Source organism: Cydia amplana, chromosome 5 (genome assembly GCF_948474715.1).
Source record: "Cydia amplana chromosome 5, ilCydAmpl1.1, whole genome shotgun sequence".
NCBI classification, from domain to species: domain Eukaryota; kingdom Metazoa; phylum Arthropoda; class Insecta; order Lepidoptera; family Tortricidae; genus Cydia; species Cydia amplana.
In genome coordinates this window covers 11,655,677-11,680,280 of record NC_086073.1, presented here as the reverse complement: position 1 = coordinate 11,680,280, position 24,604 = coordinate 11,655,677, and the positions used below count along the sequence as shown (strand labels likewise).

General features: G+C 36.5%; 1 protein-coding gene across 1 annotated transcript in view; it reads left to right on the top strand.

Annotated features, from left to right (window-relative positions):
- Positions 1–21,344, top strand: part of LOC134648040 (adenylate cyclase type 8) — a 39,791-nt gene extending 18,447 nt beyond the window's left edge. The window contains exons 12-22 of the mRNA XM_063502475.1: positions 844–927; positions 2,207–2,314; positions 2,742–2,953; positions 4,767–4,842; positions 6,302–6,391; positions 14,033–14,165; positions 14,462–14,544; positions 14,861–14,962; positions 16,507–16,755; positions 19,823–19,972; positions 21,145–21,344. Coding sequence (XP_063358545.1) covers positions 844–927; positions 2,207–2,314; positions 2,742–2,953; positions 4,767–4,842; positions 6,302–6,391; positions 14,033–14,165; positions 14,462–14,544; positions 14,861–14,962; positions 16,507–16,755; positions 19,823–19,972; positions 21,145–21,249 — 1,392 coding nt within the window. The 3' untranslated portion in view covers positions 21,250–21,344. The remainder of the gene's footprint in view (positions 1–843; positions 928–2,206; positions 2,315–2,741; positions 2,954–4,766; positions 4,843–6,301; positions 6,392–14,032; positions 14,166–14,461; positions 14,545–14,860; positions 14,963–16,506; positions 16,756–19,822; positions 19,973–21,144) is intronic.
- The last annotated feature ends 3,260 nt before the right edge of the window (positions 21,345–24,604 follow it).

The window sequence follows — 24,604 nt, the reverse complement described above, 5'->3', positions numbered from 1 at the left end:
AATTTTGTGCAAAAAATTGTTGCACGGGTTTTATTTTGATTTTTGTCTGGTGCGAGTTAGGGAGAATTTTATTAATGACAATAACGTCAATAAACTTGTTAAATAAATAATGAGATTTTGTTTACTTGAAGGATTCTGCTTCGTCCTGGGCACGTAATTAATTAATTATCTCCATGTGTTAAGGCTACGTTAAATACATGTATATCACCTTACTATAATGGAATAAAGTGCAAAATTGTAAACAAACTTTTTACGTCATCTATACAGGAAGTCAAGTGGAAATAGGAAATGAAATGCTACTAGGAAGTAGGTACAAGAACATATTGTAGAATCACTGCATAATACGATGTCAATGCCTCGCCTATATTGCTTTCGGTCTATAAGGTCATAGTTAAGTAGGTAAATATGCACATTTTTATACGAATAGTTTTGATGTTTTCAGCTATACAGGCAAGTTATACCTACCTACAGAAACTTCACAGTACCTAGGTACAAGTCGTCTATTCCATATGGATATATGTATATATCTGAAGTGACAGTGACGCAATCGTTCGGCCAATGACCCAATTCCAATTCCATACATACAAAATGTTATCATCACCCCTCTTTCATTGGCCGAATGACTAAAATCACGAGTTTTTTTGTTTCCAATATTAAGATCCATATACCTAGTTGCCAAGCGGATCCCATGCTCCCATGGCCCGTGGCAAAAAACTAAGACAACGCGACGAAGATGATGATTTTATGATCCATATATGTATATACTTACATTATTACTAAAATTATTACCAGCTCCTCAATAATCGCCAGGGAATATATTTAATATAATAATTCTTGTTCCAGAAAAAGTCCGTGAGTCCTTACTGGAAATTGATATGCGGCACGTTTAACATAGCTATGTTCGTAGCCGCAAATATTGCTCCCTTGGTAAGTACCTATTATATTTGCTTCTATCTTGGCGGGGGTTCTGGAGATCGGAACAGGAATTTCCTTATACTCGTACAATTGTATACCTACCTATAACAAATGAGTGTAATTTAAACTAGTGGCTCTGTGAGCTGTAGATACCTAATAAGCTCACGATACCTAATAAGCTTAATATTTTTTTATTCTTTCCTACTTTTCTCTTCATTGATTTTTTAAAGTATTATCACAGCGAACTCACCATAGTCTTAAGTGTCATAGACCATAGACGCACTGGCGCTAAAGTCCTTTTTGCCAATTTCTACCATAGATATGGAAAATTTTGAATGTGTGAAACTAAACGACAGAAAAATGTGTGAGCGAGTAGCTACCAGATCCCGTACTGCTACGCGAAAATGGTCTTAGAAGACCTTCCCTCGATTTCAAATTAATGAAGATTGGCGTTTACAGATTTTGCAAAAAACATACAGGGTGCAAGAAAAAGGTCATTTTTGGCGAACTTTTTTTTTAAAGGCAATCGATCCTACTCCTATCCGCGATCAAAAGCTTGTATCGGACCAAAAAAAATTAACGGCTAGAAAAGCCACAAATCGAGGATAACTTTACCCATACAAGGATATCCCACTCGACCTCGACCTAGAAACTAGACTGAAATTTTACCCCCTCTTTATTGGACATTTTCCATAATTAACAAAAAGAAAAAAAAAATGTAATGTGTTTCGATTAGCGTTGTTCATAACTAGGTATTCCAAATTTCAAATCTATAGCTCCAGTACTTCTCGAGATATTTAGCAATGTGACAGACGGACGGACGGACGGACGGAGTCGCACCATAAGGATTCCTTTTGTACCTTTTTGGTACAGAACCCTAAAAATGGGGTATTTGATTCACGAGACAAATCACCTTTCTTTTTCTAACTGCAACTATTGTGTTTACACATTTTGTGAAATCTTTCACGGTCAAGATCAAAATACCTACTCTTCATAATTTTTTCCAATTTATTAAATAGGAACAGACGCCATCAGATATATTGGAGCGACCGAAGTGCTCAAAAATATCAGAACACGCATTCTAGTGCCTTGACAATAGAGGCGTGTTCAGATATTTGTGAGCACCTTGGCCGCTCCGATATATCTGATGGTGACTGTAGACATTTTGTAAAAAAATAACTGCGGTCTACGGTTTTACAAAAATTTGCTTTAACGTTATTTGATTTCACAACATGCACGAAATAAAGCACGTTAAAGTAAAGTACGTCAACATTCCTATTGTGTGTTCCAGATAATCTGCGGAAACTACGAGGCCGCCATCGGCGACGACAGCCCGCGTCCGGACTCGGTCGTGCAAGGCGGCGCTCGGCGCTGCATACATCCCTCTTACTATTATCACGTAAAGCCTCCACTTTCACTAATGCTATTGTAAATTAAGCTACGGATTGAACAATGCCAGTGCCTTCGCCTTTGTTTGCTGAGAATTTTAGACTTATGTGTGAATTTTTTTGTTATTTCTGTTAAGCCGAAAAAGTTTTCTGGTTAATAATCTCTCCAAAACGAATTACATATTAGATACTGTAGACTGTATAGTCAGCAATATAAATATCTCTAAACTTAGAGCTTTAACACTTACATGCATACACAATGTAGTAAACTGAGTGTCCAGGTTTCAAAAGGAACGACAACGCTCAAGTAACACCTCTAGAGTAGGAAACCATACCATATTAATTATCTAAGTTAAAGAGTTTAAAAATGTATGTATGTTTTGTGAGGGTTTAATTCTGGGCGAACTATTAGTTAACAGGAAGTTGTCTGTATTGCAGATAGGCGCAGGCGCTCTCTGCGGAGCTTTATGGGTGTCGCCGTTATCGGGCGGGGCGCGCGCACTGTTCCTGGTGGCGCTGGCGGCGGCACACGCGGCGCCCGCGGCGTTGCAGCCCGCACTGCTTCACCGCCGCGCCAGCCTCGACCGTGACCCCTACACATCCAGCTTCAACGCCTCAGCTGACTACAACGAGACCGCTTATGACATCCTGTTAGTACTCATTTATTCTGCTTTCAAAACACTACAGACACCTACGTAGATAGACTTATTTCGCGACGTTTTTGAGTCAAACTATCAGTGAAATGTTCGTAGGTACCTATGTTCGAGTCAACTGAAATTTTACAAGCTAAATTAGACCAACTTCCCATTATTCTATTGAGCATGGTTGAGCTGAAACTTCACATAGATATTAATTTTTTTCTACTCCTGATCACCGATTAAAAATCATCGTGTATATAAGTTGGGTGACAATGCAATATTATGGAGCTGATCTAATGAAGATCACAGAAGATGACCATAGCAACTTTGTGATAAAACAACGCAACCTAATTGTCTTTAGGACTGTTAGAATTATCTCGATGAGTATTACTGTTTGTTGAAAGAAAAGTGCAGTGAGTGATAAAATCTTGTATATAGCGCTAAAAGTCAGTTTGCCAGACAGAACGTGTCAGAATGAACCGCGAGTTTTTCATTTGTAAATGTTTCAGAATGTGTGTGAAATTTAATTTTAGGTAAATGCTTGTATTTTAAGTTGATTCCTATATGTATAATACCAACCAACCAACCACCAACCAACTTAGGTACTTATCAATATACTATTATAACAATACATTTGTATACCCAACCCACTTAATTATCAGTTGTCTTACTTCTGCTTTTTTTCTCTCAGTAAGTATCTAACTATTAGCTCACCGCTATATTGTTTACATTTTTTCTCAGGCCAGAACCCGAAAGATCTACAAATAAATAGCAATAAATCATCGCTTTAACTACACTAGTTGCGTGATTCATGATTCAGTTAGGCGAGTTGATGGAAAAAAGCATTCCTTAACGCGTTCCATTCGTCCACTTTGCGACATTGTTGGAATGATATCAAACGTTGCCTAACACTAAGAACATTCCAAATCGATTATTTGCTTCGCTGTCGTTTAACTGTTGTAACTGACTCGATCTCGAGATCTCTAATAATAGTAACGACTAAGCGTACCTACCGAATCAAAGATTATAATTCTTAGTTGTTCATGTGAGGCAACGTACTAGGCAAGCGTTGTGAATGTCCTGGCCGACCACGTACATATAAAATACCTATGTCGACACCGGTATTTTATGTATCACCATATCCAAACATTCATAAGTTGTACGAGATGTATAAAGTTCAAGGCTAAATCGTGCTTCAGATTAGACAGCTAATGTAGATGGCGTTGTACGGCTTTGTACATTATGTGTTATATCTGGTTGTCAGTAGCAAGAAAAATTACGGCGCCGTGCAACGCCATCTTCTTCAGCTGTCAAACAGCGGAACTAGGATGTTTTTGCTATAGTTCATTTTTTTAGCATTAGAAAGAAGGTAAGCGATCTTGACATGTCTTTTAATTGATAAACGCTTTTTAAAAATCAGTAACTATTACTTATGAAAGCAGAAGAATATAAATGATCGTATTAGATTCATAATTGTTACATATTTGCTATTATTTATTTTTAAAACGTGTTTTTCAATAAAAAGACACGTCAAGATTGTTTACCTTATTTCTAATGCTAAAAAAACGAACTATAGACTGAAAACATTTTAATATTATGTTTTTGTCAGTTCCGTGCCATGGCAACTGAGCTTTCGGGTATCCACTCGTGTCAACCAATTATTGAATGGAGAATTTTCAACTATCTATGAACAATACCGAAAGGCGTTTTATTATTTGTGTCAGTCATCTTTACAATAAGTCCATTAGCACGCCGACCATCGCATATCATTATATATTAATATATATTTATATAGATAAACGGTAATATCTATTATATTTTCCAGGGCGCAAATCCACCTCGGCCGACATATCCTCATGCTGTTCTTCATAGTGATCGCGTTACTCATACTGAACAGATATGTGAGTAAAGATCCATATTTATGGTTCACAGTATCGTGTTTATCTACTACAGTAGTGGGTTATAGTAGTAGGGTTGTCAAATGCTATTATTGTATGTATTATCAAATGTAAGTTTATTAGTATATATAAATATTATGTAGAATGTATGACATGTACTTAAGGCGCAGTAAGTTCGTGTTCTTCTCTCACTCTCACTGTACGTAAGTGTGACCGAGATGGAGCCCGTGTGTGCCCGGAGCACGGATATCATGTTTTTCGTGTAAATAAGAAAAAAGTTACCAATATGTTCCCGCAAAGCGTGATATTTCCGATTTTTAGAAGAAATTTTCATATTTTTAGGTTTTGTGCATAATTTTCAAAGTGATTTTAGACCTATATTGGTGATTTTTTCTGTCGAACGAAAGTCAAAAAGTCAGGATTCGAATCAATACAGTCCCTAAAGAAAGGCCTGAAGATTGCTAATTATATTTATGGCAGCTGTATTGTGATCCAAAAAAGAACTAATACTTTTTATAATACCGTAGAGTATAATACCTTCGAAAGTTCAGACTGCCCCCCTAATATGCTTAATAATTGGTCGATATATGGGTATTTTATTAGTTATTAGTTTATTCAATTCTACTAACTTAGTTTATTCAATTATTACCTACTGTAGGTACATGCGTTGACACACGTCACTGTCGATAAGAAAGAATTAGGTAGGGTATCTTATATACCTATATATTGTGCCCATTAAGACAATGAGATGACGTACCTATAGTCAGAATCAAATAGATAGTGACAGCCAAAGTGACCAACATATTTGAACTTATCCTTTTTTCTATGGTAACGAAGGTGCCTTGCGATATATTTGGCCACTTTGGCTGTCAATCTATTTGATGCTGACTGTACCCCGATAATTACTAATACATATTGCCAACTTTCCAAATCCTCGCAGATTAGATGTAACTACAAGTATTTTAGTCACTCGCGCAACATGCTCTGCAGAGCCTATTACTTAGGTCTTTTTCAAGCGCCCACAGTCGAAAGCCGCACGCTGCCTTATCCAGGAAACCTAGGCTCTCCGAAACCCCGAATCTTGTTGCTAATGTTAGTATGACTCACCATCTAACTAATCCTCTCTACTAATTAATAAACTCGGGTTTCTGTGGTGTAGTATTACTATTACAACGATAGTCCTATTTTTAATTTTGCTCAAAATATTTTGCATACCTACATTTTATTACGCTAGTCAATTTTTCCATAGTTACGTTATATGAAGTGTACCAGCATCATCAGGTACCTGCTACTAAACTATTCGAGTTTTCCTGTAGGAGGCAGGGTGTTAGTATGTAAATTTTTGAATCCCCCAGTAACAACAACAAATAAACGTAAACCAGGTTCAGTAGTCCCATACTTCCCGTAGCTAGCTTGGGGGCAGCCCTATGCTGTGCTATTTATAGTGTTTGTTTGGTTTCAGACGGAGTCGCTGGAGCGCGCGCGTCACTCGCGCGGCGAGCGCATGCGTGGCCAGGCCGACCAAGCGGCCGACCTGCGGCGCAGAAACCAGGTACAGTATTACTCATTATGATTAATATTACCTCCATATTCGTATAAACTAAATGACTATAGGTACATTAAATGTAACAATTTTTTTGTTTCTTTCTAACAATGAAGTCAAATGTAGTTGTTACCGTAAAGATCCGTTTTCCCTAGTTAAAACTAGTTTTTCGTATCGCCTCAGCGAAAACGTTTTCTGTGTGGCCTCCGTGAAAATCAGTTCTATTATAACTAGGATTTTTCAGTCAAATCTACTTTTCGGAAAGTCCCTTGGTAAAACTAAAAACTAGTTTTTACACTTTTTACTAGGGATAACGCGTTATAACTTAGAAAAAAAAAACTAGTTTCCACTAAAATAAATTTATGAACAATTAATATGAGACTACAAATATGTTTGTATTGAATATTTTTTCCATACCCCGTGAAACTGGCTCTTATGCGTGTTGGGCAGAATTAGGGTAGCCAAGAAAATCTTAATGAGAGTGACAACCTCTCTACCGTCAACATAAAAAAAACAGAATTCGTTCTCTGCCGCTCTTACACGAGCGATTTTCGATTTTTCCATGTTAGCGGTATAGACCCTCAGATCTTAATCATTATTTACTTACTCAACCGCCGAAGATGGTATTGACCATTTTGAGAAACTTAACAGTCGTATTTAAAATATTTATGTGAAAATAAACAAATAAGTATTAAGCCAATAAAATTGAAATACCATTTTTAGGGTTCCGTAGGTAGTCAATTAGGAACTAGGAAACCTTATAGTTTCGCCAAGTCCGTCTGTCTGTCTTTCCATCCGAGGCTTTGCTCCGTGGTCGTTACGTCGTTAGTGCTAGAACGCTGCAATTTGCCATGGATAGGTATATAAATCAATGAATGCGACAAAGTGGTAGAATATTTTTTTAGGTTACTTTCCCTACATGTAAAGTAGAAATGTTTTTTTTTTGTTTCAACCCTATTGTATGGGTGTCATTGGATAGGTCTTTCAAAATGAATAACAACCCGATTCGAACAATGCTTCTAATAAGAAGTCACAGCGATAGGATACCATACCGATCTGTCAGTGTCAAAAGTGACATTTCTTCAACCAACAAACGCGTTAAGCGTAAGCGTATTAAGCGTTGTTCGAATCAGGCCGTAGGGTCTACATTTTTTTGATAAATATAATACTTTCGAAAATAATCGGTTAAAAAGGAAATATTGCCAACCGACTTCCAAATCTCAAAAGGAGGTTATCAATAATTCGGTTGTCAATATGTTTTTTTTTTACTCCATATTGTAACCTCCCACTACCTACTTACTTACTTACTTAACTAACCATAATATAAACACCCCCTTTAGATATACCCCTGAAATTTGGCCAAGTGATTTAGTCGTGATCGTCTAGTCTTAGCGTTAGGACCCCTCGAAGTGAACCGCGGTACCCTAAGTTCTTTAATGAGTATCAGCTTTTGGACTCTGATTTTATTTACAATTACCTGGACTTTAGGAAAAATATATTATGATATTGGAAGCACGCTTATTATGATGTTAACGAATAACTTGATAAATTACAGAAATAGTACCAAAAGTTACCAGAATTTATTAGTGTAATGCAAATGATGATATATTTTACTACAAATTGTATCATCTAGGTAAATGCAGCATACATGATAATATGAATATAAAAGAAATATATTTTGGTAAAATGAGTTTAAAAATGGGGTTGGTAAAAGCCTGCTACAATCTATTAAGCCTCCGGGATAACATATGAGTAGCACTCCTGGGGTAAGCCCATTTACACCCTAGCATTTCAAGTTAATATTATTAACTACCAGCTTCTATACGAAATATGCTACCCATACGCTCGATACAGGACTGGGGGCTCCTAGTCCAATCAGCAAGGTCAATTGGAACTCCTACCCTACCTAGTTAGCCAGACGGGCTATGACCAACACTTCGGAATCTATGCGTGCCTAGATGACTATGAAGAGAAGTGTCAAAGTATCCATCGGTCATCAAAATTACTTATCTTTTTTATTTCAAAAGCTAGGGATGCGAATCCCATTTCCATTTTTAGGAGTATGAACGAAGTACTAAGTTTATTTTCTCAAAAATGGACGGCAAAGTCGACGTTGCCGGTTAAAAAATAGGTCGCGAAGTGTGTAGTTTATGGTCATTCAAAAAATTAAAAAGTTAAAAACATTGCAGTCTCGATTTCGGGACTGCAATGTCGCATACAAATTCCATTATTTAACGAGTTCCAAACTTTTTAAAACTTTAAATGGCCATATCAAATGAAGGCATAGGTCCCTTAAACAGCCAAACAGATGATCAGCACTTATTATTATAAAGCCTATAACAGACTATCGCACCGCACCGCGACCTTGGAGCGTCGCACCCATAAGTGAGAGCGAGAAACAGATATCTCTTTCTCGCTCTCACTTATGGGTGCGACGCTCCAAGGTCGCGGTGCGGTGCGATAGTCTGTTACAGGCTTAATGTTGGTACCGCGACTATTTAGGTGTCTTAAATACAACTAAAAAAAAAATACACTTTTTTTTTAAAGGCGGCAAGCAATTTTTTTAATGGTTGTATTTTTTTCTGTGAAAATGAGAACGTTGCTTCTGTAAGTTCTGTAAAATATTTATATTTCTTGCACCATTTTTGAGAAAAGCACTATATATGACTCGGCTGGAAGGCTACTTGCTGGCTTCGGATTTAATTAAACGGACTCCCAAGGTCGTCCGTTTAAAACGAATCCTCAGCCTGCAAGTAGCTACTTCCGAACCTCGACAATAATGTACTATTGTTGACTATATACTAAGTTTTATGAGACTGAAATATCAAGATGAGCATTATTTCACTCAAAATATCCTTTGGATTACTCTTGCCTGCCAAAGGTTCCCTAAACAGCTAGACGTCGATTTTTTATTTCCGAATAGACTGTGTTCCTAATCCCAACTTGATATTTAAGATTTTATTTTGTAAATACTTTAGAAACATGATTGTAATACTCAGTACCTCGTCTTTACACCAGAAAACCAGAACTTCATAAATAAAAATAGAGATAAGATTTTACATTAATTATTTTCCCCAAATAAATTAAAATATTGGAAGATTTAAGCAATTGAAACCCTGTACCTATTAATGCATAATTTTAGTATAGCGAGACCGTAGTTGAAGTCCTTTAAAAGGAGAAATATATCAGTTTTACAGACCAAGACTAAAATGAACCCTAAATTCCGAATAATTAGTGTGTGAATTTACCCTAACCTACCCTTTGTCCCTACTCTAGTATAACCAAAGCACAGTTCGTACTTACCATCGACCTGGTACTTTGGAATATACGCAAGTGTATCCCTACTAAGAAGCTGTAAGAGTTCGGCGAGCGATTCCGAGAATGCAACCTATCAGCTCGTGGTCTTGTCTCCCCCATGGCGGGTTGCACAAAGGCAGGGTGGCAACATGGGTAAGACAGGGCCCTATTATGTATATAAGTGGTATAAATAAATATATTTAATATACGAAGCCTCCAAATATTGTAGATTTCAAATGGGCCCAGATTACTCCGGATGATGCGCACGTGACATCCCCACTATTCATCTAACAGCTGGACATTGGAGAACTAAGGAGGGAGACGTTTTTCACCTTCTATGTTGGTATTGAGAAGGTGCCAAGATAACCCTCATCTTGGTGCAAAAAAGACTCCTAAACAGCTCACATTTAACACCGCAAGGGGTGAGCTGTCCAGCCGGACAAACAGTCAGTCCAAACAATGATCTGGTTTTAAAAAATATAGCAAAAGACCCCATAGTAAAACACTAAAATAACTAGGTTCAATTTTATGAACCAAACTACTTACAAAATCAAACTAACTAAACACAGAAGTGAAATTCCCTTAGACACCATTATCTAAGTTCAGTTTTATGACGATATTGTCCCCATAAAACCAAACACAGACACGCCTTCCAAGTCCCTGTTATGCAACGATATTGTCCCTGCATAACGTGACGGCACTTAGAAAAACACAGTGTAGAACACTTCACTATATTTAAATCCCATACACGGTAACAAAGAATCTCCACAAAAGTCTAAGATCAGCTTTACGACGATATTGTCCCCGTAAAACCAAACAGAGACACCATTTCCACGCTTAAATTCACCAGGATAATTCCAAGCAAAAACAAACATAGTAACAGTAGCAGAGAAACTTCGCACACCAAGTAGGTACTTATAACGCCCGAGAACCAGAGTCACTGCTATCCGATGGTTAAAGAATGAATGCAATGCTCGCGGCGCGCACCTGCCTTTTTTACTCTTTTACTCTTTTACTGGCGACAAAACGGCGACATAACGGCGACATAACGGCGACATGCTGGCGACATAACGGCGACATGCTGGCGACATAACGGCGACATGCTGGCGACATAACGGCGACATACTGGCGACATAACGGCGACATAACGGCGACATACTGGCGACTGAATGGCGACATACTGGCGACTGACTGGTGACTGACTGGCGACTGAATGGCGACTGATTAAGCCATATGACTGAAACATTAAGGTTCACATTCGTAAAATTCGATGTTACCAAAATCTATCCCTTTCCCGCTTGCGTTTTTAGAGAAAGACGGAGATATTTTCAATGACGTCTACGCACACATTCATAGGCAATAGTCGGGTAGTCAGTTTGAGTAGACTAAATTACAATAAATGGGAACGTTTTATGGCTCCTCTACACGTACGAATTTGTAAGCATTATTTTACTTTGAGATACTTTTAGTTTCTTTCCGAAAAACAATCCTGTGTGGAAGTATTTAACGTTTATTAGTAGCATACTCAAAACATAGCGGGAAGTTTAAAATCTTAGGAGTTTTGGACTGTTTGTATTAACGCTGTACTAGGAGTTCAGACTTCAATACGACCGATCATCAAGTTGTCAATGTCATTGTCAATGCCTAAAGTTCACATATTTAGGTTAGTTTCAACTTGAGATGGTTATTTTACGCAATTAATTAATCTAAATAGCGAAAATTTTATAGTGGGTTATATATTTAATGAAACCACAAGTGGTAAAATATGGAAACGTGTGCTTCAAGTTGTAATTGTTACACTATTCATTGGAATCATGTATGAAATACGCGACTGAAGAGGATCTTAGTATTCAAGGTATTTCTCTCTAGTTTGTGTGTTTTGTAATGAACAAATTAGGTTAATATTATGTAATAGGCATACGACCAGTCACAATATCTCCGTAGTTACTGGACCGATTTTAAAAATTCTTGTTTTGTTTGTATCCCGAGATTCGTCCCGTTTTTATTCAAAACCCAGTTCTGATGATTGAATCCATGAGGAATCGAGGGAACTCCTCAAATAATAATCTCGCGTTGGGCCATTTGTCCTTTTCGTTATGTTTGTTAAGCAAGTTAGGTTTTTAGGCACATTTAATTTATGTCAAGCTCAATTTCTGAACATGGGATCAATGAGGAATCGAGGGAGCTCCTCAAATCTTGAAGGCATAGATATAGATTTTTGAAGTGCTTCTTTAGCGGCGCTGTGCACTTTTTGAGGTGGGGAAAAAATGTTAAACTCGAGACAGCGTAAGACGATCACGTGGCCGTAAGATTTAGATGGCCACTCATTTAGATGGCATTTAAATCAATAAAGAAAAACTCAATGACATTACATGAAAAACTGTTACATGTAATGTCATTGAGTTTTTCTTTATTGATTTAAATGCCATCTAGTAAGTTTCGCTCTTACTGGTATTAATATAACTCGAGTACTAACAGTGATGTGCTTAGGGGTTTCAAGTAATTAACGCTAACGCTAGATGGCGTTAACCTCAATTATACATAGTGCATTTTGCACTAGTCATTGAGTTTTCACTTCTGGCGGCACTCCCTGAGTGCAACCCGTTGTTTTTTTTTAATCACTATGTTACCTAAACTAAATAAACCACTATGATTACCATAAAATGTAACCAAATAAAGTATAAGCGCCGTTAAGTGGGTTAGGTTAGTAGTTAGAGAAGTCGGTTTTTTTCTATTAAAGATTATGTCCAGACGCGTCCTGACCTATCTAAGGTGAAATAAAAAAAATAGTTTTGCATGTTTTACATTTGAATATTCGGTCAATAAGTTGATATAAAGGCGAAGGTTATCAGCATACGGTCATAAATTATTAAAAAACAATAAGGTTGCAATTACATTACTGTAAATATTATCAAGCAATATTATGTTACAAAATATATCATTTTAAAACCAGTAAATACCGTAAAATGGGGTGAGTAGGGTTCGCGGGAAGAGTTGGGTTATGAATGGGGAGAGAAGGGATGAAAGGGGGTGATATGGGATTTTAAGGCTACTGCTACAAAAATAATGTATTCCAATTTAAAATGGAGCTAATAGTAATTAATACTCATAATAAAAAAATCGATCCAACAATCTTCCAAAATCACCTTTGTATGAAATCCCATCTCACCCCAATTACGAGGGACTACGGGTGAGGTGGGATTTCCTGTTTATCGTCAGTTATGAGTTATGAAATGGAACTACCCAAAATAAAATAAAAACTAAAATACAAACGTCCGGAACACTTATATACACCATTCAGTTTGCATATGTAAAAATAGAATGTTATCGAGGTTTGAATGTCAGTTTTGACCCTACTCGCCCCATTTTACGGTATCAAAATATAATGTATGGTTTTATATTTAAATATATTTTTCTCAAACATGCACGCAAATATTATAGTTAAACAAAAACAAACCTATACATCGGAATTCACATCGGTTCTGGCCAGTAAAGTATGTTGATTACTCGTATCTAGAAATTGAGCGTATCTACGGTACAGACTAATCGCGGGTATCACAAATTGTGGCTCTCCCATACCATACTAATATAGAATAAGAGCGCAACCGCTCTTTTCTGTTGGGTGCGGTGGTGTCCACATTTTACACAGATGTAACAATAGATAATATAGGCTAATGTGATATAAGAAAGTTTAAGGATGACTCACGCGCTAGGCTACGCTTCGTTTTCTATGGAAAGCACCACCGATCACCGTGCCGATCACCGATCAGCCGTTATAAAAAATGACATGTCGGACGCCTCGGCGTTACTTAAACTATTTGAACAGATTATATCGCATGTAATGAATTTAAAATACATTCCGATGTTTCTAACCTTTTACTAAGCTTTTGATCAACGGGAGACTGAGGAAAATATATCAGCTCCGTCAGGCGGTAACATTTCATTGTGCAAAACTACTCATAAAATAATAAATACAAATTCAATTAAAACGCGCGTTATACATGCGAAATGTGTTCATTAATCTAGTTATTACACATTAATAGTTATTTACGATAAAAGTGCAGAAAAGAGGAAATTCGAAACGAGTGGCGATATATTAAAACAAGACCGAAGGGAGTGTTTTAAATCGACACGAGTTGCGAATTCCCTATTCGCACGTGTATCGTACAACGTTTTACAGTACATATGCCCCTTTAAATATTTGACATAGCAACGAAAAGTGCTTTTTACGCACTAGTGCGGGAAAGTAGCACCATATGTACTGTAAAATTATTTTAGGTAACTATATTATTAAAAAATGTCTCAAATTCCAAATTAAATTTGTCTTTTATATATGAATGAATAATGTTGCAGGCCTTGGTGCACAACGTGCTGCCGCCGCACGTGGCGCGGCACTTCATGGGCGCGAGGCACCACCACCGAGACCTCTACAGCCAGAGCTACGCTGAAGTTGGCGTGCTTTTTGCTTCCATGCCCAATTTCTCAGGTAACTAAAACACCCGTGGGACTCAGACATGTTTAAATATATTAAAACGGGGTCACTTATGTTTAATAAGTCGAAAATGGCTCGAAATGTTTCTCTCCATAACGAGGAGCTTCATCTAGAGCCACATGCGTTGGCTGACGACGCAGATGCATATTATGGTGACCCTCTTAATATATTTAATTAAAACTCCATTCCAAAACTATCTAACATCCAATTAGATTTTAATTTAGGTACTCGTATTCCGAGCAATTTTATATTTTTATGTCTTAACCTAAATATTAACGTTTTGTTTTCAGAGTTCTACTCGGAAGAGACCGTCAATAACCAAGGCTTGGAATGCTTACGATTTCTGAATGAAGTCATATCTGATTTTGATTTGGTAACTATATATATACCTACATATACCTACTTACTATTGCTAACCTGTAATTTGCAGGAATCTCGCAAGCGTTGTATTTAATAAAATTTGCTCTTGTTGATACTATCTGATGATTACTTAGTAAATTCTTGCTTAATACTTACGTTTAGATAAATACATAGAAATACAAATACCTGTAATAAATGCACAAATAAATGCCCGAACCAGGATTCGAACCGTGAACCTCATGCTTCGTAGGCAGGGTCACCACCGACTAGGCTAGGAGACCGTTAAATTTAAATTAACTATCTTGTTCATATTTTATTTTTATTTTCAGCTGTTAGAGGATGCGAAATTCAGCAAAGACATCATTAAAATAAAGACAATCAGCTCCACATATATGGCAGCGTCAGGCCTAAATCCCACTCGACAAATGCAGGTATTATCTTCATCAAAATTCACTGCCACGGGAGGAAGGGTGGATCAGGATCAGGAGGAAGTTTGGTAGTTTGAGCGATTTCTCTACGCAGAAGTTGTGAGCGTAGGTTAATTCTAAGTCGAGAATCACAATCATTTATATATAACTAAAAATTATTACTTTTAACTCCCGGACATTTTAAAAACTTTATTTGATTTTGTATAAGGATTGACCATTGTAGTTACAACTTTGTTCACTGGTACGGAACAGATTCACTCCTTTTAATAATAGGGCAGTTAGCAAATACGGAACCCTAAAAATTATAGCTATACTGACACAGGGAGTTCTAGTGCTAAGTTGCTAACTACATAACTTCCCACACTATTAAAGGTTTGACGTAAGGCCAACATACAATTTCGTCCATTTAAATTAAGTCTGCGAATAAATTATACAAGGGAATGCAATATCTTAGAAAAACATGAGGAGTAAAATCAACATAGAAACGCGGCTTACGGACATTCCTTTGCGCTTTAAAAGGAATTGATTATGGTCGTGACGTGTTTCAAGTAGATCAGCGTATCATAAAATGTCTGTTACGCGATGACGGGGATCAAGCTTTAATAACCGCGTGTGATTATTATGTCCTCAGTTGTATCATTTACCTAACTAGTCTAACTACTTCTTAATTCTTTATTTTTTAAATAAACACAAGTATAAGTTTACAGCTCTAGATACTTATGCCAAAACACTTATTCTGTTAATACATAGTCATATATAACATAATTATATATGTAGTAGGTATTTAGAATGTAGATATTTTACTTCGCTCAAAAGTTACGTTTTTTTTCTGTTTATTTCTCACTGCACCCACATGGACGCTTTTCTGTTTCGCCCTAAGGTTGACTGGTAGAGAATGCCTATAACGGCATTAAGTCCGCCTGTTGTACTTTTTGTATGTGCAATAAAGTTTAAAAATAAATAAATATACATAACTATCCCTAGGATCTTTATTTATCTTTACATAGGTAGAGATTTAATAAAAAAAACCTGAAACTATACTAAGTAATTTACATAGGTAGAGTTTAAAAAATGTATCCATAATGATCAAAGTTAAATAAGTCCAACCGAGGAGCCGGCAGACCTTGTCGGCAATTGCGGGATAACTTGGAATCCTTTATGAGAGACTGGCCAAAATTTTTACCAAATCGAGACGAGTGGTCTTTGCCCAGCAGTGGGACACAGTGGGCTTGTAAATAATAAATAACAACTTATTCCTGTTAGTTGTTTTTTAAACTTCCTGTTGGTTTGTAAGCATCAGAATTTCGAAAGAATACCTACACTGTGTTACGAGGCTAACTACATATATTAAGTTTTTCAAATAGTGAATTTTAAAAATGACTTTCGTTCGGCGTTTTCTATCAACGATTTTCATCTTGGCTAGGCCCCCTGGTAAGCAAAATCAATGGAAGTTAGCGGTAGCCGCTTGTTTTTATTACCCTGATCGCGGTGAAAATATTTTAGTAGGATTTCAATGGACTGGATTACTCATTTATTTATTACATCAGCCGTCAGACGGCACGCTGGTGCGCTGGGCGCATCTAGCGTGCCTGGTGGAGTTCGCGCTGGAGCTACAGCGCGTGCTGGCCGCCATCAACGAGCAATCCTTCAACCACTTCGTGCTGCGCTTGGGCGTCAACCACGGACCCATTACTGCGGGGGTCATCGGCGCACGCAAGCCGCATTACGATATCTGGGGAAACACCGTCAACGTCGCATCGAGGATGGAGAGCACCGGCAAAGCTGGTTGTATACAGGTAAACCAACACAAGGCGGATAGCAAAAAACAATTACTTTCTCCTGTACCTAGGCGTCAAGGGCTGCACCACGAGCTCATCTTAGCCCAGCCGCATTACAACATCTGGGGCAAAACCTACAACGCGCGTCAAGGATGAAGAGCATTGGTAACGCTGGTTGTGGCAGGGGAACTCACATGCCGCAACAACCAATATTTTATCATGGATTTTTGGGTAAGTAGGTAACGCCTTGAATCGGTGTCAACCGCAATACTGGTAATAAGTTAATAACGATATAAGGGCGAGTTTTAATTTAATTAATGAAATTGATCAAATTGTGAGGCTTTTTCTTTCTATTAAATCTTTATGAATTTGTCACATTTTGGAGGTATTTCATACATAGGACAGACTAGAAATAATGCAATTACCTACTTATTTTGGATATACGTATATTAAACTAAACTAGTGTGTCCTAATTCGATATTGTAATTGATAAAATTGTCAATCTTACGTATTATTTACCTATTGAAACGCATAGTATAAACGTGAATACGATAATTTGAAATATCAGTTTGGTACTTTACCAACGTTATACATGTGCACGTACCTGTAAGGAATTGAATGGTAAGAACAAGTACTTTTTAAATATAGGCATTTAATTAAATTACAGAGTCTTAAAGATCGAAACCTTGAATTCTGAGTTCTTGTATTTTTAATCATATGAATATATTTATCCATTTACCCGTCACTTAACTGTAAATCCCGTTATAGAATTCTAAATGAATGTAATGTCTCTATTTAAAATAATTATTTAAGAGTAGGGGAGCGGGGGGCTTGTAGTAACAGTTTTAGGAAAAAGGCCTGTATTGTCTAAAATATATATAATTTTATGATTCTGAGTATGAGTGTTTGTAAAGTATTTATCTAAACACTAATTCCGATCACAAAATAATTTTAAATGCTTATGCATCTTTTACACCAGACACTTTTGGAAAAACTGGGAATTGTTACAACTTACCCCGTAATTGGGGCTTTTTGTTCCTAACAGTTTTAGGGGAAAGGCCTGGACAATAGTCTAAAATATGTATAATTTTATGATTCTGCGTATGAGCGTTTGTAAAGTATTTATCCATGCAATAATTCCGATTACAAAATAATTTTGAAATGTTTTACACCAGACACTTTTTGAAAAACTGGGAGTTGTTACAACTTACCCCGTAATTTTTTCTCAATACCTGGTCGAAACAGAGTTCATATGCACATCCACTCGCTTCGATGTCTGTCGGGGCAATGGTGGTGTTTACGTTATTCCTCGAGTTATAAGAAAGTCATTCAGCAAAAAAAAATTAAAATGTTTTTTAATTCCCCGTCAAAACTGAGCGTTACTACTTAATAAAATAATAAAAAAAAGCCTTTATTTCTAGTCATTGGAAAAAAATGTAAGAAGGTACATCCATTTTATAATCTTAGCAAGTTATTTTTAATATTACATTGCATTGTTTCTATGTCAAAATTATGATTAGGTATGTCGAAAAAGCTTACATTTTATTTAGGTATTTACACTGATATAGTTAGTCTCTTTTTTTCGTGACGGACCAGAACCCCTCATCGGGTGAAGGCGTTACTACTTACCCCTGTTACATTAAGCCCCCGGCTCCCCTACATCAAGCATCAGTGCAGTGATAACAATATTAAAAATAAAAGTCAGGGTTATCCAATGCCACCTACAGAAGAGCTACAATGTTGTTACGACAAGCGTAAAGCTATTATATTATACATTAATCACGCCTCTTTCAAAATCATTAGTCATACAAGCAACGACACAATACCGCATTTATTAAATTAAATTTACTTAGTTGGTTAGTCATTTATTGATTGCAGCTTAAGCAATGTTGCAACATTTTAAAGATTCCTACAAAACACTTTATACATGGTGTATCATGTGTAGGTACCCTGTATGACCTGTATGCGACACAGATTGAAAGTACCTCAAATATTGTGGATTAATTAAGGAAATATGTATTTTTGTAAAAGTAAGTAGGTAGGTTAAGGTACCTACTTACTTTTCTAGTATTAAATAGTATTAAGAGTGAGTTATGAATTTTTGAACTTTTAAATTTGTTTACTATTTAACTTTTTGGAATGTTTCTTTTTGTAACACAATCCTTGCACCAGTTGCCACAAACGGCGCAGTTGCTTAAAAAAATCAGCATCCTCACTTGACCGCGAGTTGAAAAAAAAAGACAAAAGTCAACATTTTACGTTCAAGATTTTGCGCTTACCTAAATAAAAAAAATAAAAAGTGATTTCAAGGATTTTTGGTTATTTTAGAAACTGCTAGACCCTATTTTTTTTGATGGTCAAAAAAGTGACACTTAATAGTCATTAATTTGTCATGCTTGAACGTGAAACTTTGACTTTAGTCTTCTTTTTTTCCAACTCGCAGCCAAGTGAGAATGCTACAGCGCCGATTGTAAAGGATTATGTTACAAAAAGAAACATTCAAAAAAGTTCAATAGTTTTTTTCGCCCGGGAATTTCTTAACAAAAGTTAAAATTTAAAAAATTCATAACTCCAAAACTACGAAAAATCGGCTAACATACATGGGGTATATTCTGATAACCCACGATGTGAGGAATCTAAAAAAATTTTTTGGACGTCTATGTTTAGACCACCCTGTAGGTATTTTTTTAAAGAGTTTTAACTTTTAAAATATTCCCTTCTTTCAAAAGACTTTCGTAACCAAAATTATTTCAGAATTTTATTGCTTCTACAAAAATAACAAAAAAATTAAAAACAGGTGTAACAAAAATAGTGGGGATACGTTTTTTTATGGGGCAGGTCGTCCAAGTCAGTCAACTCTCCTTACTAACGCGAAAAATGTATCGCGTTGCTCGCGCAAAGCTCGGTCTCCCAGATATTACCATTTTAATAAACTAATTTCAATGGCGTTCCTTATGTCATGGTTACTTCGAATGTCGCAAAAAATTTAATATTACCTATTTTCTCGAATTGTAGCAAGACCGGCCGTGGGATGCCCTGTGTATAATGTGTCATGAATATATGATAAATGAAATGTTGCCGACAGGTGACCGAAGAAACGTGTCATATACTTGAGACGTTTGGCTACTACTTTGAGCAGCGCGGCCTAGTCGCGGTCAAGGGCAAGGGTCAACTCATGACCTACTACCTGCAGGGCAAAAGAGACGCTTCCGCTGGACAAACTGACAATACTAACGTAAGTGTTACTTCATTTGCTAGTTCGGCTACAAGAGCGATATTTTTACAAATTTTATAACACCCTGTAACTTTGTATGAAGTTGGGAACTTTCAGGTTTTGCTACACGAAATAAACAACAGCAGTTATATAAAGTTGAAGTGTATGTGTGTGTACAGCATATATGTATTATCCCGGCGATAATACGATCGGTTAAAAAACCACGTCAAATCTCAAAGCGTCAAATATCAACTAAGTACAAAATAAGAACAGCACAGCGACAGTGCGAAGGCTGTGAGTTCTTTCTAGGTTGCTGGACTTTAGGAGAAGTGTCCTACTACCTGTGGAGTTTACGGACTATTCAAGATACTGGTAGCGTTGGAAAAGCAAAGAAATAGAGTCGCTCTGAACAGTCTACCCGGACAGGCCAGCGTCCCACACCGGCCTGTCTGCGCAGATCGCTCAGATCGCTCCAAACCTCCTGTAACATGACAAGATGACTAGGTACCCTGTGGAACGTAGGTAACGTTAAAACAATAACGTGTATTTTATTTTAAACATTGAATACTTTTCAATCTTCTCATTTGTGCTACGAAAGTAACACCTGTTATTTAGCCTATTCATTCTTAATTAGTTAACTAATAGAACAAATGAGAAGTAACCGAAATATGTACTATAATTTCCAAGAATATAACTAATTATTCGATGTATCAGCTTATTTATGTACTTATAATTAATTAAACTTTCTTTCTTATATGACTTGAAAAATATGTTGCATCAGCTAAAAGTGCATAGTAAGTTATATTCCTGCCCTTTAATTATCTTGTACAATTCAATAAATCAAAATGAACATTAAATTGCAATTTGTTTAACGAAAATAATTATTAATGTGTAAGTTACACATAAATAGTTATTCCTGGTAGTAGGTACCAGTTATGAACAAAAATAAAAAGAAGATTAAGATTAAAAGTAATAGACACTCATTTTTATGATCATTTTATTTTCTTATATTCGATACCTATATATCTTTTACAGTTTTGTCATGTCCGTCCGCTGCTCTCTGATTGTTAGTATAGAAAGCTGAAATTTGTCATGTGTAGGTATATCAATTACGCCAACTAATTGGTACATATAATAAAAACAAGAAAAAAATATGGTTTTAGACATATAATTAAGTACTGTTTTGTTAACAGAGGCCACATGGTGCCGAGATAGCAGCCGGCGGGGACACGCTGGCCAACGGAGCTGCGCGGCGCGTCGCCGACCCCGAGCCAACCGTTCCGCTTCTATCGCAGTGAAGCCTCTACATCTCTAACATGTCGAAATGCGCTTTTTCCTCGTGGCCAAGCTTGCAAACTGTATTGAGAAATGGTCAAAGAGTGAACTATTTGTCCTGTTTTTTTAATAAAGTTGGATGGATACGGTGGAAACATTTATAACAAGCGCAAACTAACTGCCGTATTCGAACTTCAAGATATTCACAAGAGACGACACGTACTAGATCCATTCTAGATACGTTATAGTTTAGATTTCAACTAGTTCTCTTTTGCAGCGCAATTCGGGCAACCAATGTCACTTTTACGATAGATCGTGTTAGATATCTATTAGATGTGAATTAGATCTCTAAGTAATATCTTGTGAAAATCGTTCAAGCGTATCTGCAGAATTGCGGAAATGTCAAATTTGACAGGTTAGATCTTAAAGATATCGTTATCGTAACTTGGCGATGTCTAATAGATGTCTATTACAAAATCCGAATCGGGCCCATAGTAATTAATTTACTTATTGAGAGGAGTATATCGAAATGGTTTACTAACTATTCAGATCTAACCAAATTGTCATCCGTCTAGGTATTTACTTCTGTTACAGTTGGGGGAGAGTGACATTTAAACTTTTTTTTATGATCAATATGAAAACATAAGCATAAAACTATGGCAAGTTTTAAAACCAATGCAATAAACCCTTATTAACCCTTAATTGTAGTTAAATACTGTTAATTACGTACATATTTTTAACTTATCTAGAGCACAAGCTATTGTTGTTAGGTTGTTACAAACCCACGAAATTCATGGTTCCTCTCTCTTTCGTTCATTTTTAACCTAATGCCATTTCTGACTAGATTATTTTTTAGTGTCTCACGTGTAAATAAACTAGTTTATTAATGGGAAATCTAGATGTGGTATGAATTAACCGGCGGTACAAATATAGCCGACTCTCCTCTACAGTGCAAAACATTGTAATTTAGCTTTATTTTATAAAATATTTGGCATGTACTAATTTGACTACTTCAAAGGAACTTTGATTTTGGCCACGAGGAAATTAAAATATTGTACCTCGGATAGTTGTCAATATTTACTAATAAGTAGGGACATTTTCTCGTCGCTATCAAACTATCCAAGATACAATAAAATGTATGAAATCTTATTTTAAATACCTATTAATCTTCTAAACGTTTTTTAACGTTTGTGGTAGCAGTAGCGTTCATGTGGAAACTATCTTGAAAGCTACAAAATTGTGTTTTCCCAATGCGTTCAGTACCGTCTAATCAATTTTCTTAACTTGATGTAACTCTAGTCTAGGGGAAAATGTAATGAAAATGCTTTCCAATGAGCCGGACAATAGGTACCAGGAATTCATTCATCGCAAAAAGGAAAGAGAAAAGCCTGCATAACACAAGTTGTTAGTGGATTGCCATGTCTGCTCTACGCATGTTTAAGATAAAACGGGCACGTTTTGTGAAATGAAAACCTGAATTACGTATCGATTTAAGTCCGAGACTGACAATTAATTATTTTTGTACTTTCTACCTGATAGATTAAAACTTTGTTAGTTTGATACAACATTTAATCACCGGTAGTCAAGCATTTGTTATTATTTATTTTTAACGGACACAAAAAAAAAGATTTATTTTAGATTCAACTAGGTAATTATGCAAAAAATATGGAAGTTTTAAGCACCACAAGCATAGCGCTTAATAATTTTAGTAATGAGGCAACGATTTATTGTATTTATAACTGTACAATGCATATTAAACTATGTATGTAGGTACTTTGCAGCAGAAAATGAGCAGAAATAAATAAAATTTCCTTATCTGCCTATCGCTCAAATATGCAAGCTCGATAGAGAGGTTTTAATTACGAAAATTCTTTTTTGAAGTTCGCGGTGGACCCTCAGAAGTATATAATTATAAGCTCTCTGAAAGTACAGTCGTTCATTATTTTTATTTTTTATTAAATAAACTTGCACTTCTCGCTCCGCTGCATTCTATAGGCAAAACCGAACTATGTATTTATATATAGATCTAATCGATGATTAATTCTTAGTAACACTTATGTATGTGGCCGAAGTGCTTTCATAATAATTATATTATTATTCTTTATAGGAATGTTTTAGGTGTGCCTTAAAAAGAGATTTTGTAACCAAAAATGAATGATTTCAGTCTGGACGGTATGGATGCTTAAGGTACCTATAATTTTCTCAAGACAACTTCGGAGTTGGTAAATCATTAAAGCACGTGTACCTGAAATACAGAGCTTGTAATTATTCGAATTAAACTACACCTATGCCAGTAATATAGGATTAAATACTTATCCTGCTTTAACGTTTTCGAAAGTATCAATGTCGTCACGCATTGAGTTATCAATTACCCTAACGGCGGTAATAATACTAATAATATAAACACTTGACATTGCCATTTAATTAGGTTCCTACTTAGTACTAATTTTGTGATTATCTTTTACCTAATAACGTGAAAGCCGGAGTTCCGTAATGAGTGTTGCACATGTTTTCATAAATTGTTTGGTTGTTTGATTGATAGTTAGCACTGAAATGGTCAAACAGCGCCTTCACGATGCCTGTTTGAATAACGCTGACCTTAGTGTAAGGCCTGAGTGGACGCTCGAGTTGGGCGTGCAGCGGGGCGGGGCGTGCGGCGTGCATGTTAAACAAATGCAAACGTATAGGAGCGGCCTTAGTGCACGCTGCTCAGATCCCTTGGGAGCTCGACGCCACGCTGCATGCCCCGCTGAACGCTCCGCTTCGAGCGTCCACTCAGGCCTTACACTTATGGCCACCGGGCGCCGCCGCCGTCCAGCCATCACACTTGTCACACTCGTCTTGTCTGCATAACCCGCCGCTCTATAGCCGTAAAACTAGGAGCTAATGGTTCGATTTGCACATGTAGGCAAAGAGGTACATTTATGTACCTACTTTAGTCAGAATTCCGCTACTCTTTTAATGACACATTTTTATTAATTTGTAATTCAATGATTATTTTGACTCTGACTGAAAAAACAAACACCCATAAAATGATTATTTTATATACCAAATACATTTTGAATTAAATAGTAGTTTTTGACACTATGGAATAAACGATTGATTGCTTAAGCCTACCTAAATATATTAGTTACACCGCATACGCTGCAGGAAATCAATCGGCCCGATTTATGTGATTTTGTATACCACGGGCCATTAATAAATGAACATCTAAAATTATTTTTATTTTTAAGAGATCTAGTTTAAACAAACATACGCTTACCGTGAGTCTTTACGTAGGATATTTATAGTGTAAGTAATACGCAAGGTAGGTGTAGGTACGGTACCTATGTAAGTGCATATATCGTAAAAGTCGTATCACATTGTTTATTTATGGGT